A 26,958-nucleotide genomic window follows, 5' to 3' on the forward strand; every position below is an offset into this window, starting at 1 on the left:
GTGCCAAATCTGTACCAGCAGGTACAATAGCAATAAATGCTCTCCTGGCTGTCCAAATGAGTGAAAATCAGACTTTTACAGTCCCGAACACTGCATACAACAGTTCCGAACAGAAATTGGGCAAAAGCCCCTTGACTGCAAGCTGATTTCTGAGGATTCAAGGCATAAATGTCTTGCCTGCTGCTTTGCCAAGCTCAACAAGCATACGAACTTGAAAAGCCCCTTGATTTACAGATCAATTTCTGATCATACATGGTACATTGACGCACATGAAGGCATTCAGAGTGTTCACGATGCTTCCCCCTGGCCACATATACATCAAATACATGAAAGCCCCTTGATTTACAGGCACATTGAGTGCTTGTAAGGCATCAACACATTATCCACAGCATCAAATGCGATTGCCTGCATGCAAATCAATCCAATCGGCACAAAAGCCCCTTGATTTGCACTGCAATTTGCTGCAATTTTGCCCAAATGTGCGATTTTTCACATCATACAGCATGTATGAGTGCTTAATTGCACAATTACATCAAAAGCCCCAAATTTCGACATTCAATTTCCTGCAAATTGATCCTGATTGTGACCAATTTCCTGCAAATTGATCCTGATTGTGACCAATGTCACCCAATTTTGCCAATTTTGCTCAAAAATTGAGCAATTGGGCACCTGTACCTGCTCAATTAATGATTGCACCTGCTCAATTGCAAATCCCAAAAAAAAATTTGAGGCAAATACCTTGATTTCTGATTTTTTCTCTGATTTGCAGGCGGGTTTTGTTGTTGCAGAAAAAGGGGTTGATGATTGCTGCTTCTGTTCTGTGCAGGTGAGGGGGGCGAAACTTGCTGATGTTGAATGCTTTGATGTTCACTTTAATGCTGCTGAGACCTGCCTGCTTCTCTGCGTGTGCTGAAAATACAGCTACTGTGTGCTGAAAATGACTCTGCAGGGCTGCTCGTGTACCGCAACAGGTGTTCTCGGCCAGACTTACAAGCGCCTGCTGTTGACGGGCAATGGTGTCGCCTGTGTATCCGCTCGCTGCTCACGCTGAAGGGCCAGCGCTGTGTCGAGTTTGCCTGCCTTCGCTAATAATTCAACGCCCGCCAGCCAATTCGCTTGTGTTTGCCTTCGCTCAAGCCTAGCGCCACTCGCTGTGTAGTGCTACGTCGCCTAGCGCCTGCGTATCTTACTCGCTCAAGCTGTGTTAGCCTAGCGCCTGCGTATCTTACTCGCTCTAATACAAGATTGCTGTAGACGAGTAGGCGCCTGGCTACGCCTGAGTATGGACAAAGGCCTACGATTGCCTAGTCTCCCGCTTCACCAGCTCCACGCCCACCATCGTGTTGGAAGAATAGTGCACATGATGATCCGGCGCCAACTGCACATGCAGAGAGCTGCAGATTGGCTCTGATACCAGTTGTGTGGGTGAAGGAATTAGGGTTAGGTTATGTTCATGTGAGAGACATACACAGAGAAACAACAAGGGGGAGAGAGAGAGAGTTGTGGGGATAAGTCAACTCATGAGGCATGAGTGTGTGACTCCCCTATCACACATGTATATTGCACTAGTACACATAGTGCACTTAGTACATTAAAAGTACTAAGTGTACTATGTACTATAACTTATGGGCTTGTACACACTATAAGGGTGGGCATTATGCCTTTACCCCAACACTGAATGGGTGGGAGACGGTCCATGCGGAGCCCATATACTAAGAACCAAGTGGAAACTAAGGCATACCATACTCCGAGTGGCCCTCAAGTGCTAGCTGTCTCGAGGACTTCAAGGCAAGCCTCGGGTAACTGAGGGGATCCATGTGACTGATGCGATGGAGGTATGTGACTGTCTGGAAGAGTGCATCCACTGGCATCCGGGCTGCAACAAACTCTACCTGGATATTCTATTGTGGGACGGATGGTTTGCTGCAGATCGTACCAAAGAACATCATGACCTGGGGCCTCTCAAGTTGCTGCCAATCCTCATTGGATAAATCAAGCCCCCAAAAGGCTGCTCCATACATCAAGGCTGGTGTGACCACAGTGCCAAAAGCCAACCCTTGGTCTTGGGCTCTGAGAAATGTGCCTAGAAGCACTGCCGCTCAACCAGTGTTGCATAGAAACGCGTTTCATACACTTTTGAAACGTACGAAACGTCTCGAAACGTTTCATACAGTATGAAACGCGTTTCATACATCATGCAGTTTTTAAAAACCTTAAAAAACGTTTTCTTTCCTGGACTCGTACGGCGCATATTATCACGCTTCCCAATGGCCGCCGCATGTGAGTTCGCCGATCTGCGTGCCATCCTTCTTGTCCTTCCATCGCTTCTGTCGACCCCCTGCTCCTTGGTGTCCTTGGGCCTTGTGGAGGTCTTCCAAAGGGGTAATGTCCTGTTTTGCTTTAAGTTGGTTTTCTCTGCACAACTCACAAAACAGCACACTTTTTTCTCTTCCATCAATATTTATGGCATATCTTCCACGGTCCACCCTTGCTCTATTGAGATTAGTTTATGTTATGTGTCGCACTTGCAGGGCCAACAATCTGCATTTATCCTCGTCTTGTAGGATGCGTCGAACAGGTGATTCTCTTTGGAACAATGTCACCTTCGAGTCTAGATATGGTGGCTCGGGCTCAGGAAAGTGGAAATGCAACTTTTGTGCTGATAAGCACCATGGCAGTGTCACCAGGTTGAAGGCACATTTCTCACAAACAAAGGGTTTCGGCATTGGGCCATGTAAGCATGTGCCACAAGAAATCTATGATAGCCTCAAGGCTTGGAAGGCCATGCAGCTAGGTATCCCCCTTGAGGATATCCCCAATCTGGGAGAGCCTGAAGCACGTCAAAGTGTCTCCGATAGGACTCGCAGTATCAGAGAGGAAGATACCAGTGGTGAGGTTGCAGGTGGTGTTGCAGGTGGTTCTAGCTCGGCACCTCGAGCCAAAAGAACTAGTCTTCCAGTGTTCAAGAAAGGACATGTACAGGCAGGGATGCAAAAGGCTGCCATGAAAGAGGCAACGAGGGAGTTGATGAAGTTGTTTATTCAATGTGGATTATCCTTCCACATTGTCAGGACTCCTCGATGGAAGAAGGCAATGTGTACAACATTCTTGTGTCCTCCTGCAAAGGCACAATGTTCATTCGTGCCATAGATGCATCGGTGCCAGGGATAGTGGTTACAGGGGAGTTCATTATGTCCCACATGCGCCAGGCAATCAATGAAATTGGGCCTGATAACATTGTGCAGGTGATCACGGACAATGGGTCCAATTGTGTATCCATGGGCAGGATGTTAGAGGAGGAGTTCCCCAAGATTGTGTGGACACCTTGTGCAGCACACAGCCTTGACTTGATGATTGAGGATGTGGGAAAGCTTGATTGGGTGAGCCATGTATTTTCAGCTGCATCTACCATGGTGAACTTTGTCACAAAGAGGCCAAAGGTTTTGAGCATGTACAGGGCCAATAGTGATCTTGAGCTTCTAAAGCCCTCCAAAACTCGGTTTGCATATATGTTTATTGTGGTGGAGAGACTAGTGAGAGTGCGACATGGCTTATTACGCACTGTTGTGTGTCGTGAATGGACAGCATGGGAGGACAAGGATGAGCCCAAGTCTATAGCATTCTCTCGTATGGTCATGAGAGATACTTGGTGGCAGGATGCAGAGGGACTTGTGAAGGCACTTCAGCCCATGTATAGTGTCCTTCGGCTCACAGACATGGAGGGAAGTACCATTGGGCTGCTTTATGAGTTCATGGACAGAGTTGGTGAAGCTCTCAATGATTTCACTACCTTGTCGCGTGACAGGTGCTCACCCTTGGGCTTTAACTTTAGTCTTTGAGTTATTTTATAAATCTTGATCTCTTATGTGTGTCACATGTTACATGCAGAGTTCAAGATATTAAGGAGATCTGGAATCGGCGTTGGGATTGGTTTCATAGGCCAATCCATGCTGTTGCTCACATTTTGCATCCCCTTTGGAGGAATGAGGAGCAATACCTCAATGAGGAGCTGGAGTCAGGATGGATCGAGTACATTACCAAGTTGGTGGGAGTGGGAGGTGATATACAGCTGATGAGAAAGCTCGAGGATGAGCTTCTCATTTACCACAACGGTAGCCATATGTTTGGGCGAGCTACTGCATTGCTCAGGGAGACACAGTTGGAGCCAGTGTCTTGGTGGGAGAAATACGGTATTGGGACACCCAACTTGGTAAGGTTTCTTGATTCTTGAATCTTGTATCTTTGTCTCGTGAGTCCTATTCTTTCAAAATCTACATTGTAATGCTACTCTCTTTTTGACTCTAACTTAACATTCTTTTTTGTGCAATGTAGAGACGGATTGCACTGAGAGTTCTCTCCCAGGATTGCAGTTCAGGGCCTTGTGAGAGAAACTGGAGTACATGGGCTCTTTTTCACACGAAAAAGAGAAATAGACTGTCCTCAGCACAATTGGAGAGGCTTGTCTTTTGTCATTGCAATCTCCGATTGCTAGAACAAAAGGGTCATCCCATTGAGCCTCGCCAAGTGAATCCAGATAAGATTGATATCATGAAGTGCAAGGAGATTCCCGACATTCCTCAGGAGGAGAGAGACATCTATTCTATGCTCTATGAGGAGATCATGGCTCCGGCTCGCACTACACGATCTTCTCGAGAGGCTAGTACTAGTGGTGCACCTGCACCTCTAGAGGATGAGGCCTTTGAGGACTCGGCTACCGGCAGTGACCTTGAGAGTGAGGCTGCAGAGGCAGAAGATGCAGATGAGGATGAGCATGAGGATGCAGATAGTAGCTAGCAGCTGCCAGTATCATTTTATTTGGACATGTTATTTAGTTTGAACTTTGGACATGTTATTTATTTTGATCTTGGATTTTGAGTCATGAATCATCACCCACGTGGTGATGCTTTTGATTTTTGTTTAGTCATCAGTGATCACCCACGTGATTTGTGATATCATCATATCTTACATGTATTTTGTTTTTATTGAAATGAATTCAATGTGGTCTCTTATAAGTTATGTCAATAGTTTTTTCTTTTGTATATTTCAAGTGAAAAATATACATGTTTTTTCTGTTTTGTATGAAACCTTTTTTTACCCGTTTCTTACCTTTTATGAAACGTTTCAAAACGTATGAAACCCGTTTCATACCTGCCGTTTCTGAAACGCCTGGCAACTATGCGCTCAACTAAGCTCAAGGCTGCATATCCGCGTGTCACTCTAGCATGTGCTGCCAGAAGCATGGTGAAGCGTGGGCCATTCAAAGTGACACCAAGGTAGATATAGGATGAGACAATCTCCAGAGGAACCCCTCTATTAAAAAACTAAATTTGGATGTGAAGGGATGGGAGGTATTGAACACCATTACCTTGATTTTACCAAAGTTAACAGAGAGGTCCCCCTGAGTACAAAACTCCTGTACGGCATCCAATTGTCTCTAAGCCCTCAGCTAAATCTGAAAGGAGGACGATGTCCTCTCCATAAAGTATTGGGGGATCAATATGCCTGCCAGTGTGGGACCAACCCCGCCTAATCCATCAATGAAGCTCGAGATCTCATCATGTAGAGGCCAATAAGAGTGGATGATAGAGGGCAGCCATGTTTCACCCCAAATTCCAGTAGTGATGGAAATCTCCTACGATGTACCTCCTGGAGCTTTCACTTGTCCGATGATCGACTCATAGAGGGCAATGATGCTCCAAACCATATCAGATGGGACTCCTATCTCCTGTAGGCGGTGTAGGAGCAAGTTCGGCGTACAGTATCAAAAGCTTTACGGAAGTCCGCAAAGCAAGAATAAATCCTCTAATGTCATTCCCTACCCTCCTCGATGATGGCACGGATGGTGAAGCTGTGGTCAAGAGTAGAGTAGCTCCTCCGAAAGCCTGCATGTCTTGAGGCTCTACATCTCTCTCTCTGCAAACGAATTGAGCTCCACCTCTAGCACCCATCCATAGAGTCTGGCCAATGTGTGGCCAATCATGATCATCCTTTAACTATTAGGATCAAGTGGATCTCTGGCTTTGAGCATGGGGCTGATGGTGTTAGTGGACCAAGAGGGTGGAAATCCTTGACAAATGGCTCCATTGAACATGTAGGCTAGTAGGGGCACCACGGTATCATCCGCATGTGGGATGTACTCGGCAGTGAGCACCTTGTGATCCCAGGCTCGCCCATTACAGTCTACGAATGGGCTTCTCAAGCCCATTCCCTTTGTGAAGAAGGTGGAGCAGGGATCTAGTGGTGGGGATAGAGGTGGCTGATGGGGGATATGATACAGGGAGCATGCATAAGCATGCCATGTGTCCGCGCAGGTGATAGGTGAGATGGGGTGATGTTCTCGGAGTTTTCTCTAGGCCCCCTTGCAATTCGGCCCTCAGAAGAGTCAATATAACTCATCCGCTTTCCGAGCGTAGGACTCCCGTTTCTTGTGTTGGGTGAGGGGTTGAGAAATCCATTGCGCTTGGGGCTTCATGGTTTGCCCAATCCGTACATCATGCTTCAGATGGGACCATGTGGCTCGGCATTCGTTATCATAGCAACAATTCCGGTGCATGGAACCTATAACTATTTGGTCCTCCGAGCTCTTTTTTCATGATGGAACTCATGCCCGGACACATGGACAAGTTGATGGATACATGGGAACCGGGTTCCTAAAGCTGACATTCGGCAAAGCACCATTCTTGGTCAAAAAAAGCAAGAACAAGCAAAAAAGTCAAACTATGTTGACCAAAAGTTGAGAGCACCATGGGAAAGAGGACATCGAGCTAGATCAAAAAGCTAAAAGCCGCTTTTTCAAAAAGTAGCTCTAGGGCCAAAAAGCAAGGCCCTGAAGTTGTAAAGGACGTTTGTAATCCATGTGCCTGAAACCAAGTGAGTACTATGCCATACTCTCCTCCGGCCGATATCTAATGTGATGACTATCGTGCAAGTCGGGGGAGTCAAAGTGGAACCATCTCCGTCACCCTTTGTATATAAGTGATTGTCTGGAACAGGGCCTCCATCAACATAGGAGCTGCAACTAACTCTGCCTGGATGATCTAGTGGGGAAGAGATGGCATGATGCGTATCATCCATGATAGCATCATGATCTCACGACACACTATGCGCTGCCAACCTGCAGGAGACAAATCTAAAGCCCAAAAAGGAGCTCCATACATAAGTGCCAGGGTGACTAGGGTGTCAAAAAGCCAACCCTTCGTCCTCGGCTCCTGAAAACGAGCCTAGAAACATTGCCTCTTTGGTAAGGCTCGAGCTTCATATCCTCTAGTGAGTCTATCCTCTACAGCCCGACTCATAGAGAAGCATGGACTAGTGAAGGTAGCTCCGAGATAGACATATCAGTGCACCATCTCAACCTTGCTACCCATGTAAGTGATCTCTGTACGGCTTACAGCTGGGTAGGAGGTGTGCAATACCATAACCTTGCTTTTCCCAAGATTGACTGACAGCCCCTAAGCCCTTCTGCGTGCAAAAAACCTGTAAAGTATCCATGTGCTTCTTGTAGCCCCTCCTCAGAACCTACAATGAGCACAATATCCTAAGCATATAAAAGGATGGAAACAAGAATACCTCCTAGAAAATCTCCTCCCCCTTCGGTTCTATCAATGAAGTCTGAGATCTCATCTATGTAAAGTCCAAAGAGGGTCAGAGATAATAGGCAATCTTGTTTCACTCCGATGGTGCTAGAGACCTCCTCAAATAGTCCTCCGAGGCATCTCACCCTGCCAATAACTGACTCATATAAGGTGACGATAGCCAAGATCATGTCAAACAGGACCCCAAGATGCTATATGCACTGTAGGAGACAGGCTTGAGGCACTCTATCAAAAGCTTTACGGAAGTCCACAAAGCAACAGTATAGTCGGTGACCATCTGCCTTTGGCATACTCGATGATAGCCCGTGGGAGGGACCGGGGTGGCTGGGGGCGAAGCTCTCTCAAAGAAATGTCCCTGTGTCTACGGAGTTCAAGCAAGAAGAGCCCTAGGCAACACTGGTCCAAGAAGTCAATGATGGTGGAGAGTGGACCAAATCCCTCACACAATACAAACACTGAAACCTCCCACGGATCTCATAGTATACTCTTCTTTGTCTCAACATCTCTGTGTGATAATCGGCAGATCCTCTCCTCCCTAGGTCTCCGTAGGAGCTCCCTAGCTTTGAAGACACGTTCAGCTCTACCTATCTCCACTCTGCGAGACGATGGGATGAAACCCGTATCTGGCCAGTTGCAACCCACATGGCATGGGACATGTGAACACTCATGTAGCCTGGCTGCTGGATGAATCCATCCTCAATGAGCGTGAGGAAGTGATCTCTATAGAAGTGCTTCGTTGGGAGCTCGAAAGGTGTGATCCATGTGAAGTGGTGTAAAGGCTAAGAAGATCTAACTGGATAACCCGGTTGGTGTCCTCATGAGACAGCTAGAGAAAAGAGAGTCCAAACTGTACTGAAGGGGTGGGAGGCAGTCCATGCGGAGCCCATATACTAAGAATCAAGGGGAAACTAAGGCATACCAAACTCCAGGGTGGCCCTTGAATGCTAGCTGTCTCAAGGACTCCAGGGCAAGCCTCGGGTACTTGTGAGGATCCATGTGACTAGGTACGTGACTGCATCCACTACCATCAGGGCTACAACAAACTCTGCCTAGATAATCTGGTGTGGGATTGAAGGTTTGCTGCGGATCATGCAGGAGAACACCATGTGGGCCCCTCAACTTGCTGCCAATCCTCATCGGATAAATCAAGCCCCCAGAAGGCTGCTCCATACATCAAGGCTAGTGTGACCAAGGTGTCAAAAAGCCAACCCTTCGTCTTGGGCTCTTGGAAATGTGCATGTAAGCACTGCCGCTCAAGTAAGCTCAAGGCTGCATATCCCCGTGTCACTCTGGCATGTGCTACGCAAAGCATGGTGAACTGTGGGCCACTGAAAGTGACACCAAGGTAGACGTAGGATGACACAATCTCCACAGGATCCCCTCTGTATGTGAAGCTCAAACGAGATGTGAAGGGGCAAGATGTATTTGAAGACCATTACCTTGGTTTTACTAAGGTTAAGAGAGAGGTCCCATTGAGTGCATAAGTCCTGTAAGGCATCCAACTGTCTCTAAAGCCCCTCGGCTGAATCAAGTCTTGTAAGGCATCCAACTATCTCTGAAGCCCCTCGGCTGAATCTAGGAGGAGGATGTCATCTACGTAAAGTAGTCGGGGGATCAATATGCCTGCCAATGTGGGACCCGCACTACCTAATCCGTCAATGAAGCTCGAGATCTCATCAATGTAGAGGCCAAAAAGAGTGGGTGATAGAGGGCAGCCTTGTTTCACTGCAATAGTGCTGGAAATCTCATGCAGTGTACCTTGTGGGGCTCTCGCTCGTCTGGTGACGGACTCATAGAGGGCGATGATGATCCAAACCATGTGAGATGGGACTCCTATCTCCTTCAGACGGTGTAGGAGGTGAGCTCAAGGTACTGTATCAAAAGCTTTGCGGAAATCCACAGAGCAGCAGTAAATCCTCTGATGTAGTGCTCCGTCCTCTTGGTCAAGGGTAGAGTAGCTCCTCCGAAAGCCTGCTTGTCCTGAGGCTCTACATCCTTGTCTCTCAGCAAATGAACTAAGCTCCGCCTCTAGCACCCATCCATAGATTTTGGCCAATGTGTGGCCAATCATGATTGTCCTCAAGTATTAGGAGTACTATGCCCGAGAGACCAATCCTCTAATAGATGCAACATAGGAGAATCAGGTATTTTGTTGGACCATAGTTTAGAACGCCTGTTTTGAGAAGCTCAAAGTTCTTAAGTTATCTATTTCCATTCTCCATTTATCGGATTTGGATTGTAACATGTTACGACCCTGTGTTTTTCCCTCTGGACAACAAGCAGGTCGGCACGGGCATGGACAGTGTGGACAGGCATCAGTTGGATATGAAAAGGAAAACTCATAAGTGTGGCCAGCCCAAGTGTGAAAGGGGACAAAAAGGATTTTTAGAAGTTATAAGGTTTTTAAACCTTTGATAATTTAAAGTATTATATTATTATTTTGAAAAGCATGCGTTTTTTATCCTTGCTTTTGGCGTTTTTGAGAGAAAGCACATCACCTCCTTATAACTCGAAGGGTGGCGGATTTGAAAGCAGGGATGGTCGCCGTGGCGTGGCGCATGGTGAGACGGCAGGCGCATCTTTGGTTACTGAGCAGGTCGCCGTGTGCAGGGCTGCTATGTGCATAGGCTTCAGGCAGGGCAGCTGCGCAAGAGCTTTAGGTGCTGCTGCTGTTGCTACTGCTACTGCCACCGCCAAGTGTTGTTGCCGCTGCCGGCTGCTGCCGCCGCCGAGTGGTGCAGCTGCTGCTGCTGCTGCTAGGCGTTGACAGGCGGGCTATGCACGTGGCTACAGCCAGGAGGGTTGCTGCCAGCGAAAGGCCACCAAACGTGTTGAGTGCACGGGCTGCCAGCAACCAGCGACCAGCCAGGTGGGCAACGCTTCCATCATGCTGGTCTAAGCTTGTCCGGTTTGGCTGCGGAGATGCCTCAGTGATGCAGTTTGCTCCATGCTGCAGAAAACAGCCCGCCTGGCTGTCACATACAAGTAACCTGCTTATCGACCACCAGTACATGGACAAATTCACTGTTGTGTGCCCATCCTCTGCACCGCCTTCCCACACCTGGCATCCACCTGGCTGCCCAACTGGCTGTCCGCCTAACTAACACTTGCCTGGGGTCTATGGGTTTTTGGAACTGTGATTGGATGGTGCATATGTGGGTTTATCCGTCATGGAAACAGGACATTGGTCTTTCGAGAAAAAGCAAGACTTTGGTATCGAGGAAACATGCCTATGGTTATGGGATACAGGTCTATGGTTTATCAGATACAGGTCTTTGGTTTCGTGTGGAAAGCATGTCTTTGGATTCATGTGAACAGGTTCTAGTTTTTCTCGAGGTTACATGCAAGCTGTGACTATAGGAAGGACACGTGGTTTGGTTCAACACTACTGCTGTTTGGGAAAGGGTTGTGGGATCCATGGTAGAGATGGGAAAGACCTTTTCTAGCAGGAAGGTGTCGTACAAGTGTGCCTTCTCTATAGAATGCTTTGCTGTACTAAGCGAGAGTTTTTATTGGGAAAGTCCTGGGTGAAAAGCTAAAAGAGATCCTATTGGTAAAGGATTCAACAAGTTGTACTTTGTACTCATATTTGTTCAAATAAAGAAATACCGCAAGGGGCGCCACTACGTTTTGGGGCCAATCGGTGTCCTTGTACTATTTGCAGGAGCATTCTAGCTCCCCTATTTGTTTTTCTTTTTTAGGTTCCCATGGGTGATGAAGTGTTTTGTGTGCAAGTGTTTGTTCCACTGCCCGTCAGATTTCTGAAGGCCGGTTTCATGGTTCCATCGCCGGGATATCATTGACTTTCTCAAGTAGGCGAGCCCGTGGTTGTCACATCAAAAGCTTCAACATCGGACAGTGAAAAGGAAGTACAGGAGACAGTGCAAGATTATGAGTCTTTGCCTATTAGAGGTGAAGAGCAAAAGCTAAGGATGAAGCTCAGGAGAAAAGACACCAAGGACATGTAGTAGTCAGCTAGGAACAAGAAGCAGTTGAAGTGTTATGGTGCAAGAGATGGGTTGAAGGTTATGTCTTTTGACACTTTGTCACCAGTGGTATCTTCACGGAGGCTTCATGGGTTTGGAAGGCAGCTTCTTTCTATGTTTAGCAGTGGTGATCTACTATGCTTCATTGGAACTTGTGCTTACCATTTGGATGGAGTGCAATCAGGTTTTGGGTGCCGGTGGATGTATCAGATGAGGCTCAGACAGAAGCAGAGGAACTTGATGAGGTTCTTATTCCCGAGCAGATACTGGCACACAAGGAAAGAAAGGTACAAGGTAAAGTTTCCCGTCGCTATCTTGTGAAGTTTAAAGAACTATTCACCGATGGATGCGAAGTGGATGGAGGAGGGTGACTTAGCAAATTCACCTCGGATATTGCAGCTTTATCTTGATGCTTTTGAGTTGGAGCCAACTCTTGCGACGGTTCATTCAGGTTCAGCAAAGCATGGGTTTGGAGCATTGCCTGATGCTCAAGAGGGGGGTAGCACCTCCGCTCCCTTGTTACAGATAGGCTCAGTTTTTCATCTAGGAGTCGCTTGGTGACATCTTTGTATTCACCCGAGGTACTGAGGCTGTCAGTACATCTGCTTATGGGACTTCTATGATATTGTGTACTAGTCACATAAGATGGTAAAGTGGGGTTTGGTTGAGCTTAACACTTGGAGACTCTATGAAGGGCATAAGTCTTGCGAGCACTCCTAGAGTTGGTTTGGTTCATATATGGATTGAACTCTATCTGTGCACGTATTTATACACTTTCCGAGGTATTATGGTGCCATTGGATCTTGGTACCCTTGAGAATACACTGAATAATACTCTGGATGTGTCAGGATGAGATGCATGTATGTTGGTATGATACATCAAGTACTTTAATATGTTCATGGATGTATCACTGAGTGTGGCTCCTATGGGATGGCCATGTGCAGAGTGGGTAAAGCATCAAGACGGACATATGTGGGAAGTACTTCGTGGATGTATAGTTTAGATGCATTGAGTGCTTTCATATGCTCATGTTGTACCATCAATCGTGGGTCCTGTGGAATATACATGGGTGTAAGGCTTGTGAATAACCCTGAGACTGTTATATTGGAGTAGGTAGAGCATCTTGAGAAGCATATTGTTTGCGGATGCATATATGTGTCATGCATATGTTTGTCATATGTAGAATGATGCATGGTTTTGTTTTTGGCTAACACAGGTTACGTGTTTCCACTTGGTTTTAGACTTTTGCTGCAGGTTCTGAAGAAACAAGCAAGAGTTGTTTGTCACTTTGACGTGACAGTTTGGCCTTATTATTCAGGATGATTGTTTCATCACCCAGATGCACTGGAAGGGCATTGCTTTGGTCATATGGGGAATCTTTTTGATGCTTACTATGTTATTGAGTGCAATTGAGGATGCTTGCTATATTTCAAGAGGGGGGTATGTTACGATCCTGTGTTTTTCCCTCTGGACAACAAGCAGGTGGGCACAGGCAAGCTCTAAGTAGTCTTTTTTCAGCCCTAAGCACTGCATAGGAACTCTTGATGCAAGAACAATCAACATAGATAGAGGATAGAGAGAGGGAAGTGCTGTAAATTCAATATATTCATATTGTACAAAAAAGGTACATCTTCTGTGACCTTTGGCCTTGCCAAAAAGAATAACAAAAGCCTACACTATGACCCTACTCCATAGGGGAGTGAAATGTCTAACAATGAGCAAAGACAGGCTTTTACAGGCTCTTCGGGGAATAATCAACAGGCCGACCTACTGTCGGCTAGTTCCATGGACACTTATAAATATATAAGCTGTTGACAGGAAGTACAAGACCTCATAAATCTGCTGACATGATTCTCATCCGCCTTTTAGCCCTCCTCAAGCCTGTGATAACTGCTACTGCTCCAAAGCCTAATGTTTTATCGGTTGCAAATCAGGGATTAGCTTGGGATTAGTATGTCCATGTGCATGCACATGACATAACTTTCTACTATACTTGATGATGGGATTCCAACTTCTGACCCTGGATGACTATCATCATCTCCTATCTCCACATATGGTCTCCCAAACGTATCATCCTTCCCTTCTTGGCAACCTTTTCGCTGAAAACCTTGCATTAGGTCTTTGAATCCACTCCAATTTGAGGTAGAGATATGTGCATCTGTTCCACTTTGTCCCTTTGCCTTCTTGCACTGTCCCTAAACACAAACATGAATCCTTCTTCTTGAAACTGATCTTGGCAACCTTGGCTCCACCCCTTGGATGAACTTCATCCCTTGGAATGATCCATAAAAGCTTTCTAGGCAGCCCCAACTTGCTACCAACTCTCATGAAACCTTGCACTTGGGTTTGCCTGACACCAACCAGCTTCTGGGGGTCTTGACTCTTGATGCATGCTGCGTTTCTCTCCTTGGACCTGTGCACTTCTTCTAGGACACCAACAGCACTTAGCATAGCTAAGCCTGATTCTCTGATACCACTGTAACATGTGGAAGCTCTAGGTAGTCTTCTTTCAGCCCTAATCACTCCATAGCAACTCTTGATGCAAGAATAATCAACATAGACAAAGGATAGAGAAAGAGAAGTGCTGTAATTTCAGTATATTCATATAGTACAACAATGGTACATCTCCTGTGGCCTTTGGGCTTCGCAAAAAGGATAACAAAAGCCTACACTATGACCGTACTCCATAAGGGAGTGAGATGTTTAACAATGAGCAAAGAGAGGCCTTTTATAGGCTCTTGCCGACCTGCTATCAGCCAGTTCCATGGACACTCATAAATATATAAGCTGCCAACAGGAAGTACAAGACCTCATAAATCTGCCGACAGTATTCTGGCCCACCTTTTAGCCCTCCTCAAGGCTGTAACAATTGCTACTGCTCCAAAGCCTAATGTTTTATCTGTTTGCAAATCAGGGATTAGCCTAGGATTAGCATGTCCATGTGCATGCACATGACATGGATGAACCCTTCACAGTTTTCTATGACACAACCGGAGGAGGCCTCGAGATAGTACTGCAACAGTAGGGCACCTTGTTGCCTATAAAAGCAGGAAGCTCCGCAATGGTAAGATATTGTATTGCACACGACTAGGAGTCGTTTGTAATGGTGCACACCCTTTGGAAGTGACATCACTATTTGATTGGTTATGCATTTAAGATCTGCACAAATCATCAATCACTCAAATATTTCCTCAGTCTCAGCATCATTTATCTCCTCACTACTATCTTCGTTGGTGGCACTTTCTTTCTCAGTTCACTAATCAAATTGATTATACAATGGGTAAGGGGAATGTGTTTGTCGACACGCTATGTCGAAGGCCACATCCAGAGCAAACAGTGGAGAGCTGCCATAGTGAGCATTTATTGTGTCAATACAGGTGAGGACCACCTGGAATTTGAGGACTCGTGAAGCAAGTGGGGCACAACATTGCTTCAAAGTACACCATTCAGGATGGATAGTAGGATTGGCTGTATGTAGCCAAGGGTGGTGATTTGCCGAGTGCTTTTGCAAGAAGCACATTATGTTCAAGTTTAGGACATCATAGTGAAGACCCTACATTCGAGGTGGCCAGGCTTTTCTTCTTGGAGATGTTCCGCTTCATGGACTTCCCAAGAGGATTGTCTCAAAAAGGGACCCAAAGTTCACTCCAACATTTTTGAGGGCCTTGTTCTATGGTTTGGAGACAAAGTTGCAGTTCAATACCACGTTCGACCCCCTAACAGGCGGTTATCAGAATATGCAACGGAAATAATAACCAAACTTGGGTAGACAAGAGCAAGTAGACTGCAGAAAATAATCAGCACAAGAAACACAGAGATATAGGTGTGTAAACTCTTCTCTATACACAAGATCCCGAAAAACTGAATGAGGAAGTGGTGGGGGCTGAGGGGCAATATATACAACTCCATGAGGGCAGTCGGCCAGCTACAGATAGTGCCCACGACTGAGAAATACCCCACGACTGATAAAATAGCAGTCGGCCAGCAGCCTGATGCCCACGACTGGTGCAAGAGCAGTCGGCCAGCAGCCCAGATGCCCACGCCTGAAGAAAGTCCAGTCGGCCAGCATTGGCGTGCTCCTGGCATCACCTGGCAGCCCTCCAACCACTAGGAAAAAATGGGAAAAATAGGGAAAAAATACGGGGAGTGTGGAAAAATGATATACGGGCGGGCACACCCACAACAGAGGCCCTGGTGTATACAAATAGACAGGAGATGACTTCTAACAGCGGTCACAGTGTGAGCATGAACAAGACAATGATCACTATGCTTCAGTGTTACTGTCGAGAGCATCAAACTCTTTGGAAGGAATTTGTACCATTGGTGGAGCATGCCATCAATGAGATGGTCTAGGCATCAACAAAGGCTCCCTTTGAGGTCGTCCAGTCGTCAATCCGATGACCCGCACTCTCAAGACTTCCCCACAGGAAATTATGGTGCAAATCAAGTGGTTCAGGACTTAGACTAGACGTTGCAGCAAGTGCCAAAAGAGATACGAAAGGCACATAACAAGTCCTAAAGGTTGTCAAGCATCATCCGGATAGTACCGTCAAGGAAGGAGATTGGATTTATTTGAAGTTCCAGAAGCACAAACTCAAGCGTTTCAGGGAGATTGCTTTCAATCTCTATTCTGTTATTCTCTATCTCTGTTATCATTAGACAAAAGTCTACCACAACTACTCTACTCGAAAATATCGGAGGGGTGTGTCCTAGTGGTATGGAATGCCATGGCTTAAGGATGTGAGCAAGCTTCTAGACCTTTAGCTCACAGGTGAGCCCCAGGAGCTCTATGGTTGGGCAGTCAGCTGGACGTTATGCTCTTTGTGTTTCTCAGTTAGAAAGCTAATCATGAGGGGAGATCTCTATCAGTCATTGGATGGTATGAGGACCTTTGGCCACAGATCATGAGCAATTTTGCTCACAATCTCGAGCATCATTCTGGAATCCCAATCTACACTTAGGGGGGACACACCATCACCACCTGGGGATGTGCTTCTATGCAAGTGTCCAGCTCTTCTTCAGTAAAATGTGACAACTGCATCTCTGCTGTGACCAATCAAGGTAGTTGACTCCATTCATATTACTGTGCTTAGGCCCTCATGCAGTGGAGAGATTGTGGGTGAAACTCCAAAGCAATCTATCTCGTAATAGAGGGATCTGACTGTAAAACACGATGGGAGTCTGATGTCCTTTTTTTTTTCTGGGGTAGAGATCCTGCTATTCAGTCGAGGATGTTCTGCCTCTGTCGCCGAACCCACCGGGAGCGGGCAAGAGTCCATTATTCACCAATGAAGGACCGGGCGTCCATCAGCTTAAGCGAACGATCTTATGATCTAGAGTCCATTGAGGAAGTTGAGATAGTGCTCAACAGGAACAGATTTTGCATTCAGCAAGGGTTCCCCAGAAACAAGCAGAGTCATACCATGCAAAAAATATGTACACCTCTGCCCAAGTGTTCTCCAACACCCCCCCACCCCAATCATTTTCTCAATGGGGTGAGAATGTTGCATTTTTGTTCACTTCTTTCAACAATATTCAACAAAGAAGGCATCTACTTGGTGAGATGCATTGAAACATTAATTGTAATCACCTGGAATCTGCACATATAGAAGCCTTCACCAAGTACAAGTCTGAGGTTCTCAATAGGAGGCCGGATAGGTGAACGTGGACTGTGATAAACACTAAGAGCCACCAAGCCTTTTACACGGTCAGGCCTCAATAGACATAGATTCCAAGCAACATACGCACCCCAATCATGGCCCACAACAAAAGCCTGACAAAAACAGGACAGCTGAATGATGTCAGATACACTACAAAAGAATGATTATGGTAAGTCTTCATCATTTGCATTGCTCACAAGCTAGACATAAAGCAAGGCAAGAATGATTACCTGCTTGTTTTGCAACGCGTCAAGCAACCCGATCAGGTCGCCAACAATGTGAAAAATGGTGTATTTGTCCACACCCTCAGGAATATCTGATTTGCCAAAACCACGCATATCCGGTGCAACAACATGGTAACCAGCTTCCGCAAGAATCGGAATTTGGTGACGCCATGAATACCAAAATTCGGGAAAGCCATGAAGCATTAACACCAGTGGCCCTGTGCGCCCATCGAAAACAAAATACTTTTGACTATAATTATTAATAACTTTACTTTCCTGCTTTTTTTCCCTGGAACATAGACCGTTCATTAGTCACAAAAGCAAACATCCAAATCAGGACTCAGTTACATTCCGTATTCCGACTCAGCCTCGTGATCCGTACAGTACTTTGTGTACCTCACACATACTATATTGACATTCCGTACGCCATACAAACTTGTCATGTGCACAATGTGTATCTACCGTGTGCTACACGCACGCAAGACTAGTTTCGAGGCTTGGGGAAGCTTGGAGCTAGGCAGGCTGATTGAAGAGCTGAGTTAGGGATATACTAACGGGCGGGCACCCAAGTATGGATGGGCGGGCGCCCAAGTGTGGACGCCCGATGACTGGCCAAGAGCCTATAAAAGGGTGGCCAAGGTTAGTTATTGGGATACAGAGAGTCTCGCGAGTTTGTGAGAGCTCTACGGTCTTGGAGCCTGGATCTAGTGCAGACGTGCACCTGCTTTATGAGCCGAGGCCGGCAACAATCTCGAGGCCCGTGAGGGTAGCTAGCAATCTTGAGGCCCGTGAGGGTAGCTTCGCGGCGGTATGGGACGTCGCGAGGAGGAGATTGGTCGGTACGTCATCCTAGTTAGCTCAGCTCGTGGCTCGGTGGGGACAGCCAAGACTGTGGGCTTGCCCACGGCTGTCATGGTTGGGAGGTGAGTCAGGCATGCACCCCCTTGTTTATTTATTCGTTTGTTTGCAGGATTCGAGTCTCGCACCAAGAACGATCACCAGGAGATTCGTGGGGATTTGATAGTGGTATCAAAGCATACCTCGTGAACGAGCAAGTTGGTAGGTAGAGAAGATGAGGTCGAAGAAAGGTATGTGTTAAAAAAGCTTGCTGTTTTTTCTATGCATACTGCTGTTTTCAGAATAGTATGTGTTTTTCTTCATCAAAGAAACCCATGTTGACGGGAGGTGGTAGTCTAAGTAGGGTCGTTTGCTTTGCAAAGAAGAGGAGAGATTCGTTTGTGCAGTCGCATGAACGTAGAGAGAAAACAGAGAAAAAAGCTAGTTTGCTTTTCGTTGAACGAGTGAGAGAGAGAGCACGCGTGTGAGAAGGTGGACATGCTCGCGGGTTTGCATGCTAGCGGGTGTTAGGTTGGGCTACCGGCAGCTACACGCGGGCAGGCGCCTAAGGCTATCTAGCCAGGCAGCCAAGCCTGCATAGCCAAGTGGCCAGGCCTACCCAGGTGGCCAGCAGGCTGGCGGGCGCCTAGGCTTACGTAGCCTACGCAGCCTAGTGCAGGCGCCCCGGCCAGGCCAGGAAGGTGCCCAAGCCACGTGGCCTTGTGGCCAGGCCTACACGGGCTGTCGCAGGCGCAGGCTGGCGAGAAGGCACCGGATGACAGCAACCGACGAGATGGCGCCGGCAGGAAGACTGACGCAGGCAGCTGCAGATGACGTCAGCAACACAGCAGCCAGCGGCTAATCCAGGAGGGAAGAGAAAAAAAACAAGGAAAGCACTCGTTTGCGCTTTCGTTTTTTTTAGTTTAAATTTTAAAGCAAAGAATTACAAAAGATACTTGATTCGTTTCAAGATGTACTTTCTAAGGAACTGCCATCGGGTTTACCACCTGAACGGACAGTAGATCATCGTATTGACTTGATCCCTGGTGCTCATCCTGTCAATATTCCACCTTAGAGGATGAGGCAAGCCGAGGAAGATGAGTTGGCGAAACAACTCGAAGATTATTTAAGGATGGGCCAGATCCGTCTAAGTAAATCACCTTGGGGTGCACCTGTGTTGCTTAGGAGAAAGAAGGACAACACCTGGAGAATGTGTATAGATTACAAGAGATTGAACAAGCTGACCATTAAGAACCGTTATCCTCTCCCTAGATCAGATGACCTGATTGACCGGTTAGCAGGAGCGAAATATTTCACGAAGATTGATTTACGTACTGGCTATCACCAGATACGTATTCATGAAAGGCATGTCGAAAGAACCGCCTTTCGGACTAGGTATGGCCATTACGAGTTTCTCGTATTACCTTTTGGGTTAACCAATGCTCCAACCACTTTCCAGCAAATGATGAACGATCTTTTTCGTGAACATTTGGAAAAATTTGTGGTGGTGTTCCTGGATGATATTTTGATATATAGTCGTACTCTTGAGGATCATGTCAGACCAGAGTCACACGGGGACGCGGGGACGGGCCGTAGGGACGCGGGACGCGGGGACGCGGAGACGGGGACGGCCGGGGACGCGTGGGACGTGCGGGGGACGCCGTGCAACACGGGGACGCCTGCAGGCGTCCCGGGGACGCGTTCCCGAAACGCGGGACGGGAAGGGGACGCGGTGAGGGGACGTCTCCAACGGCCAGAAACGGGCAGAAAAACGGCCAGAAACGGGCGGAAACGGGCAGAATTCCAGCTATAAAAAAAGGCACAGTCTCTATTGCACCCACACTCGTTTCTCAAGCCTCATTGCTCAAGCTTCCAAATCCATCTCTCTCCAAGTTGTGCCAAGTTGTGCCAAGTTCCAACTTCCAAGCCATCTCTCTCTCTCTCTCTCTCTCCAAGCCATCTCTCTCTCTCTCCAACTTCCAAGCCATCTCTCTCTCTCTCTCTCTCTCTCTCTCTTGCACCCTTCTTCCCTCTCTCTCACACTATTCATCATTCATGGCATCTCAAGGTGAAGGCGCCGCCGCCACATCTTCCGTTGCGGGCTCTTCACGAAGGAGGCCGGCGGTGCACACATGGTCAAGGTGGGATGAGGTCCACTACGCTAGTCGTGGAGTGGGCGGTGGTTCAAGGGCATGGAATTGCAAGCTTTGTTCCTACAAGAGAAGTGGCGGCGCCAACAAAGTGCGAGCTCACTTTTTGCACGAGGCCGGTCATCAAGTGCAATTTTGCGCACGTGTTACTCCTGAGAAGCGAGCGGAGCTTCTTGAGAAGCTCAAGGTTTATGAGGTGGCCGAGGCGGCAAAGAGAGGGCGACATGTTGCCGTTGATCCTCATGATGTGGTGAGAGCACGAGAGCAACCGACGCGAATGGAGGTGGAGCGGAACCCAAATCTTGCTTCAAGCTCTCAACCATTCAAGTCCACTCCAACCACATCGGGTGCCTCCATTCCCATCCGCCGTCAATCCACTCTTAACGAGAATTGGAACCCAAAATTGAAGGATGAGGTGGATAGGTCGGTGGCTAGGTTCTTCTACCACGACCACATTGCGTTTCAAGCGGCACGGTGACAGTCGAGACTCAATTCTCTTCACTCTTTTTTTTTTTAATGTCTCATGCTTCAAAGCATTTACATGGTTTTCCTTACTTGAAATAGGTCTCCTTACTTCCGTGAGATGGCCACAAAGATCGGGGAATATGGCCCCTCTTATGTGCCACCTTCATCGGAAAAGATTCGCACCACTTTGCTTGATAGGGAGAAGTTGGCCGTTGAGCAGGCGGCGGCGGATACAAAGGCAACATGGGAGACTAACGGAGTCTCTCTCATTGTAGACGGATGGAGTGACACGCGCAAGCGCTCCATCCATGGAGTGGTGGCCTACTCAAGGGGCAAAGTGTACTTCATCGAGTCACATGATGCGAGTGGCACTGGGAAGGCCGTGGATGTGCTTGCCGCGGAATGGGCGTCCACGATCGAGGTCATTGGGCCGGAGCTTGTGGTCGGCATGGTGGCGGATGGAGAGGCGTCAAATAGGGCAGCCGGGAGCATTATTGAGTCAATGTATCCATCCATCACAGTTTCTTTTTGCATGGCCCATTGTCTCAACAACCTCCTCAAAGACATAGGTGCCTTGCCATGGATTGCACCCACCATTGAGGAGGCTAACCAGCTTGTATCCTTTGTCCTCAACCACCAAAGGCTGCGACATGAGTTCTCTAAAAGGAGCACTCTTTCCCTCCTCAAGTATTCTGAGACAAGGTTTGCATACAACTTCCTCATGCTAGGCCGCTTGTCTACATGTGGCGGAGCCCTAAGAGGGCTTTTCCTTAGTGATGAATTTTCAGCCATGCCGCAGTCAAAATCGGCAACAGGGAGAACATGCCGAGATCGCGCCGATGATGCCGCTTGGTGGGAGAAGGTGAAGACACTTGATGCCTTGGTCAAGCCTATTGTTCACCTTCTACGAGTCATTGACGGCCGTGAACCATGTATCGGCAAGGTCTATGAGGCCATGGATCGCATGATCGAGTCACTCCAGCAGCTTGTGCCAGACAGGGCCGAGTTTGAGGAGATCCACTCATTATGTGAGTCCAGGTGGAACTCCTACTACTCCCCTCTTCATGCGGCTGCCTTTGTGGTTGATCCAGAGTTCCAGGGCAGAAAGCAAGAGGCCGACAAGGAAGTAAGCAGGGGATGGCGGATCATTTTGGAGCGCTTAGAGCCCGACCCTACCATCAGGCGGAAGATCAGAGACCAGCTATCTCAGTACAGGACGCGGCAGGGATCTTTTGGATGTTTAGATGCACAGCTTGACCGCCTCAAGATTGGGTCTCCTCTTTGGTGGGAGGATTACGGATCAGATGGGCCGGAGTTGCAGCGCTTGGCTATTCGCATCCTTAGCCAGGCTGTGAGCTCTAGTTGCTTGGAGCAACTTTGGAGCGTTTACAGTCACATTGCCTCTAAGAAGAGGAACCGCCTTGAAGTGCAAAGGGCAAGTGATTTGGTTTTTGTGAGCGCTAACTTGCGCATGCTATGTGCGACAGCAACAGGGAAGGCGGATCCCTTCACCGAATGGGAGATGGCACAGCAGGATCCTGCAGCTCAGGAGCATCTTGAGGAGGTAGAGGAGGAGCCACAGCCTGAGGGGGAGGAGGAGGCGTCAAATGGCATCGACGACTTCGACTTCCAAGCCTCCCGTCAGGCTAGCACTTCAGGAGCTTGAGGCTTGACTCTTGAGCCTTGAGCCATCTCACCTTTTTTGTGCCCACTGCCAATGGCCATGATCTATTGTGATCTATCTAGTATCCCTATTTTGTACCCACTCTTTTTTGTAACCCTCACTGCCCATGAGGCATGTACTTATCTCTTTGTATCTATCAGACTATCAATCACATAATCAGTGTGCCATCGATGTTTTATTAGCGCATTTTGCTCAAAATGACTCTTGTTTTTTTGTCTATTCGGTGTAAAATTTTGTTCAAAGTGTGTCTCTATATGTATGTCATGCATACAACTCCTAAATTGCTTTTAAAAAAGAGGTTTTTTTTTGCCGTTCCCGACCCCGTCCCCGGGACGGCACTTCCCCGTCCCCGTCCCCGTCCCCCGTCCCCATGTGACTCTGTGTCAGACACCTCACGATTGTCTTATCTATTTTAAGACAGAATCGACTATATGCTAAGTTAAGTAAATGTGAGTTCTTTATGACCGACATCATTTACTTGGAACACAAGATCACTCGAGATGGATTGAGCATTGACTATGACCGAGTTCAGAAGGTTCTGAACTAGCCTATACCGTGAACAGTGAAACAATTTCGTTCTTTTCTTGGTTTTGTTGTTTTTCTTCAGAAATCTGTGCGGGAGTACTCTCAACTCACACTACCGATGACCGACTTATTGAAAGATCGTGGACGTAAGTCAAATCAGCCTATCACTTGGAATAACAATTTGGATATGGCCTTCAGACTTTTGAAAGATAAAGTCAAGGAAGCACCTATCTTAGCATTACCTGATCCTAGTCGGCCTTATGTTCTTGAAACTGATACCAGTGACTATGCTATCGGGGCTGCTCTATTTCAAGATGGTAGACCGGTTGCTTTTGAAAGTAAAAAGCTAGACGATACTCAATCTCGTTGGCCAACCCTTGAGAAGAAACTTTATGCTGTGATTCATGCTCTCAAGGTTTGGAGACATTATTTATATGGCTCCAAGTTTGTGGTATTGACTGATCATCAGTCAATCAAGTATGTGTGTGATGCGGATGATTTGAGAGGTAGGAAAGCTCATTGGGCGGAGTTAATGCAAGATTTTGATTTTGTGATCCGTTATCGGAAAGGGTCCATGAATAGTGTTGTAGATGCGCTTAGTCGAATTAGAGAGGTGAATTCTTTGTCGTTCATCGAGATTTCTACTGACTTATTTTAATCATTGAGAGGGCTTTGCAGGACTGATAGTTATTTTGGTCCATTTTGGCAGAAGATCCAGGACGGGAGCTCATTGATTGACCAAGACTCGATGACTGAGCACTCTACCATTCAAGCTGCAGGAGGCCAATGGATGATTCGGAATGGTTTACTATTCCAAGACTAGTTTCGAGGCTTGGGGAAGCTTGGAGCTAGGCAAGTTGATTGACGAGCTGAGTTAGGGATATACTAACGGGCGGGCACCCAAGTATGGACGGGCGAGCGTCCAAGTGTGGACGCCCGATGACCGGCCAAGAGCCTATGAAAGGGTGGCCAAGGTAGAGAGTCTCGCGAGTCTGTGAGAGCTCTATGGTCTTGGAGCCTGGATCTAGTGCAGACGTGCACCTACTTTATGCAGCCGAGACCGGCAGCAATCTCGAGGCCCGCGAGGGCAACTTCGTGGCGGTATGGGACGTCGCGAGGAGGAGATTGGTCAGTACGTCAACCTAGTTAGCTTAGCTGATGGCTCGGTGGGGACAGCCAAGACTGTGGGCTTGCCCACAGCTGTCATGGTTGGGAGGTGAGTCAGGCCTGCACCCCCTTGTTTGTTTATTCGTTTGTTTGCAGGCTGATTGACGAGCTGAGTTAGGGATATACTAACGGACGGGCACCCAAGTATGGACGGGCGGGCACCCGTGTGGACGCCCGATGACCGGCCAAGAGCCTATAAAAGGGTGGCCAAGGTTAGTTATTGGAATATAGAGAGTCTCGCGAGTTTGTGAGAGCTCTTTGGTCTTGGAGCCTGGATCTAGTGCAGACGTGCACCTGCTTTACGCAGCCGAGGCAGGCAGCAATCTCGAAGCCCGTGAGGGTAGCTTCATGGCAGTATGGGACGTCGCGAGGAGGAGATTGGTCGGTACGTCATCCTAGTTAGCTCAGCTCGTGGCTCGGTGGGGACAGCCAAGACTGTGGGCTTGCCCACGGCTGTCATGGTTGGGAGGTGAGTCAGGCCTACACCCCCTTGTTTGTTTATTCGTTTGTTTGCAGGATTCGAGTCTCGCACCAAGAACGATCACGAGGAGTATTTGGTAAACCATAGACCTGTATCCATAAACCATAGGCCTGTATCCTCGATACCAAAGTCTTGCTTCTTCTCAAAAGATCAATGTCCTGTTTCCATGACAGATAAATCCTCATATGTACCATCCAATCACGATGCCAAAAACTCAGAGAGAGAAAGATAGAGGACGTGTCAAGCAATCCCTGAATACACATGAGTCCAAGATGAAGAGTAACACACATCTCTTCCAAGAACATCATCCTGTGCATATATAGCCTGATCCTCTGTAACCAAATCTCGTAAACAAAACCTGCTTGTGAAGAGAGAGAGAGAGAGAGAGAGAGAGAGAGAGAGAGAGACCTCTTGGCTGTTAGCCCCTCGATGCCTCCTTCAGCTCACCTTCTTCCATGAGAGATAGAGAGAGAGAGACCCACACTAACTGCTTCCACATATGCAGCCTCCTGGCGTAGAGAACCTCCCATCTGACACTCGTCTGACTATCCGACTATCTGCATAGAAACTCCTGCCTGACGCCTGCCTAGCTGCCCATTGCTGACAGTAACCCTTAGATATAGTCACCTGTTGCTTTTTACCGGTAGTAACCCATACTCAAACCACCTGATCACCTGCCTGACTACCCATGCATAACAGCACTTGCCTGGAGCCTAAGTGCAGCAACACCCTGCTGTAGGCCATGTGCATCAGCACTTGTCAGTGCCCAGCAACAGCAACTCATGCATGCAAGTATAACAACACCCAGCGGCCAACAACAGCATCAGTACGTCAGCAACAGCATCAGTACGGCAACATCAGTATCGGCCAACAGCGGCGGCGGGCGGCGGCACCTGGCGGCGGCACCCCGCGGGAGCGCACTGTACATGGCGAAAGCGGCGGCAGCGGCTGTGGTACCTAGCGACGGCAATGGCTGTGGTACCGGTGGCGCAGTGGCGGTACCCGACTGCAGGGCGGCAACAGCAGCAGTACCCAAGAATACCCAACGGCAGCTGCGACGGCACCCAGCCCGGCGGTGGTACTTGGCTCCTGGAGGCGGCAGCAACAGCAGTCATCCGGCCACCTTCCACATGACAACCAACACACGGCCACCCCCTTCAACTCGCCACCCTTTGCCCTCTTTAAAGAAACAATGCGTTTTTCATAAAAATGCCAAAAGCAACTTATCAAAAACGCATGCCTTCAAATAATAATAAGCCTTTAAGTCAAAAAAGGTTTAAAAACCTTAGAACTTTAAAAATCTCTTTTCTCCCCTTTTACACTTGGGCTGGCCACACTTACGAGTTTCTTTTTCACATTCGGTTGATGCCTGTCCACACTCTGCGTCCCGTGCTCGTGCTCGTGCTCGTGCCCGTGCACCGTGCCCACCTACTTGTTGTCTAGAGGGAAAAACACAAGCTCGTAACACTTAACATAATGAAAGAAGACTCTTGCCGCACATCTTAACCATATGAAGAGTCTCACAACTCAACTTGCAGGTATTAAAATGAACATTGATGAAGATATTTGCATTGCTTTGTTGCTTAAAAGTCTACCACAGAAAGACTATGGAAACATAATCACTACGCTCACCAATCTACCATCTCCAAAGTCGATCGACATCATTGCATCCTTAATGGAGGAAGAGAAGAAGATAAAGCAAAAACATGGAAGAAGCCATCTCTTCTCCCATGATGAGGCCTACTACACAAAGAATATATCTAAAGGGTCTATAGCAAAGGGTACCTTCAAAAACAAAGCAAATAGTAAATGCAACTTTTGTGGCAGGCCATGGCACTTGAGAAGGATTGCTACATCAAGAAGAACCTTGCGGAAAAAGACAATCAAGAAGGTGAGGACAATACTGTTGAGGCCTCACATGAGGCCAACCTTGTTAAAACTGAGTGGGCCTTCTAGGCCATTATATACCGTCATAATAAGGCCAAATGAATCTCAACTTATAAATAATTTTAAAAGAAAGAAGAGAAACACTGAAAACAAACAAAATTTTAAAAAAAAATAAAAATTAAAAAAGCTTAATGGAGACACATGAGAAATAATAATAATAATAATAATAGTAATAATAACTTGCAAAAATAGACAAATACATAACTAAATCACACACGCCCACATACACACAAACAA

The 26,958-nt window shown here is 47.4% G+C and overlaps 3 protein-coding genes across 4 annotated transcripts in view; 2 read left to right on the forward strand and 1 right to left on the reverse strand.

The window, feature by feature from the left end:
- Positions 1-26,958, reverse strand: part of LOC147618471 (epoxide hydrolase 1-like) — an 85,618-nt gene that overhangs the window by 55,982 nt on the left and 2,678 nt on the right. Inside the window, exons 2-3 of one of the 2 annotated variants that reach the window (XM_086774911.1) lie at positions 17,472-17,754; positions 17,172-17,354 (exon numbers count right to left, since the gene is read on the reverse strand). In XM_086774911.1, coding sequence (XP_086631037.1) covers positions 17,172-17,354; positions 17,472-17,754 — 466 coding nt within the window. The remainder of the gene's footprint in view (positions 1-17,171; positions 17,355-17,471; positions 17,755-26,958) is intronic. The other variant, XM_086774912.1, reaches the window with a different exon arrangement.
- LOC147618472 (uncharacterized) lies at positions 3,717-4,978 on the forward strand. The gene is made up of 3 exons (XM_086775053.1): positions 3,717-3,805; positions 3,889-4,210; positions 4,333-4,978. The coding sequence occupies exons 1-3, from the start codon at positions 3,717-3,719 to the stop codon at positions 4,792-4,794; spliced, it is 873 nt and encodes a 290-aa protein (XP_086631179.1). The 3' UTR covers positions 4,795-4,978.
- On the forward strand, positions 21,021-22,757 carry LOC147618473 (uncharacterized). The gene has a single exon (XM_086774910.1). The coding sequence runs from the start codon at positions 21,036-21,038 to the stop codon at positions 22,581-22,583; it is 1,548 nt and encodes a 515-aa protein (XP_086631036.1). The 5' UTR covers positions 21,021-21,035; the 3' UTR covers positions 22,584-22,757.

This window comes from Cibotium barometz, chromosome 35 (assembly GCF_041138505.1).
Source record: "Cibotium barometz isolate CiBa-2024 chromosome 35, ASM4113850v1, whole genome shotgun sequence".
In the NCBI taxonomy this organism is placed as follows: domain Eukaryota; kingdom Viridiplantae; phylum Streptophyta; class Polypodiopsida; order Cyatheales; family Cibotiaceae; genus Cibotium; species Cibotium barometz.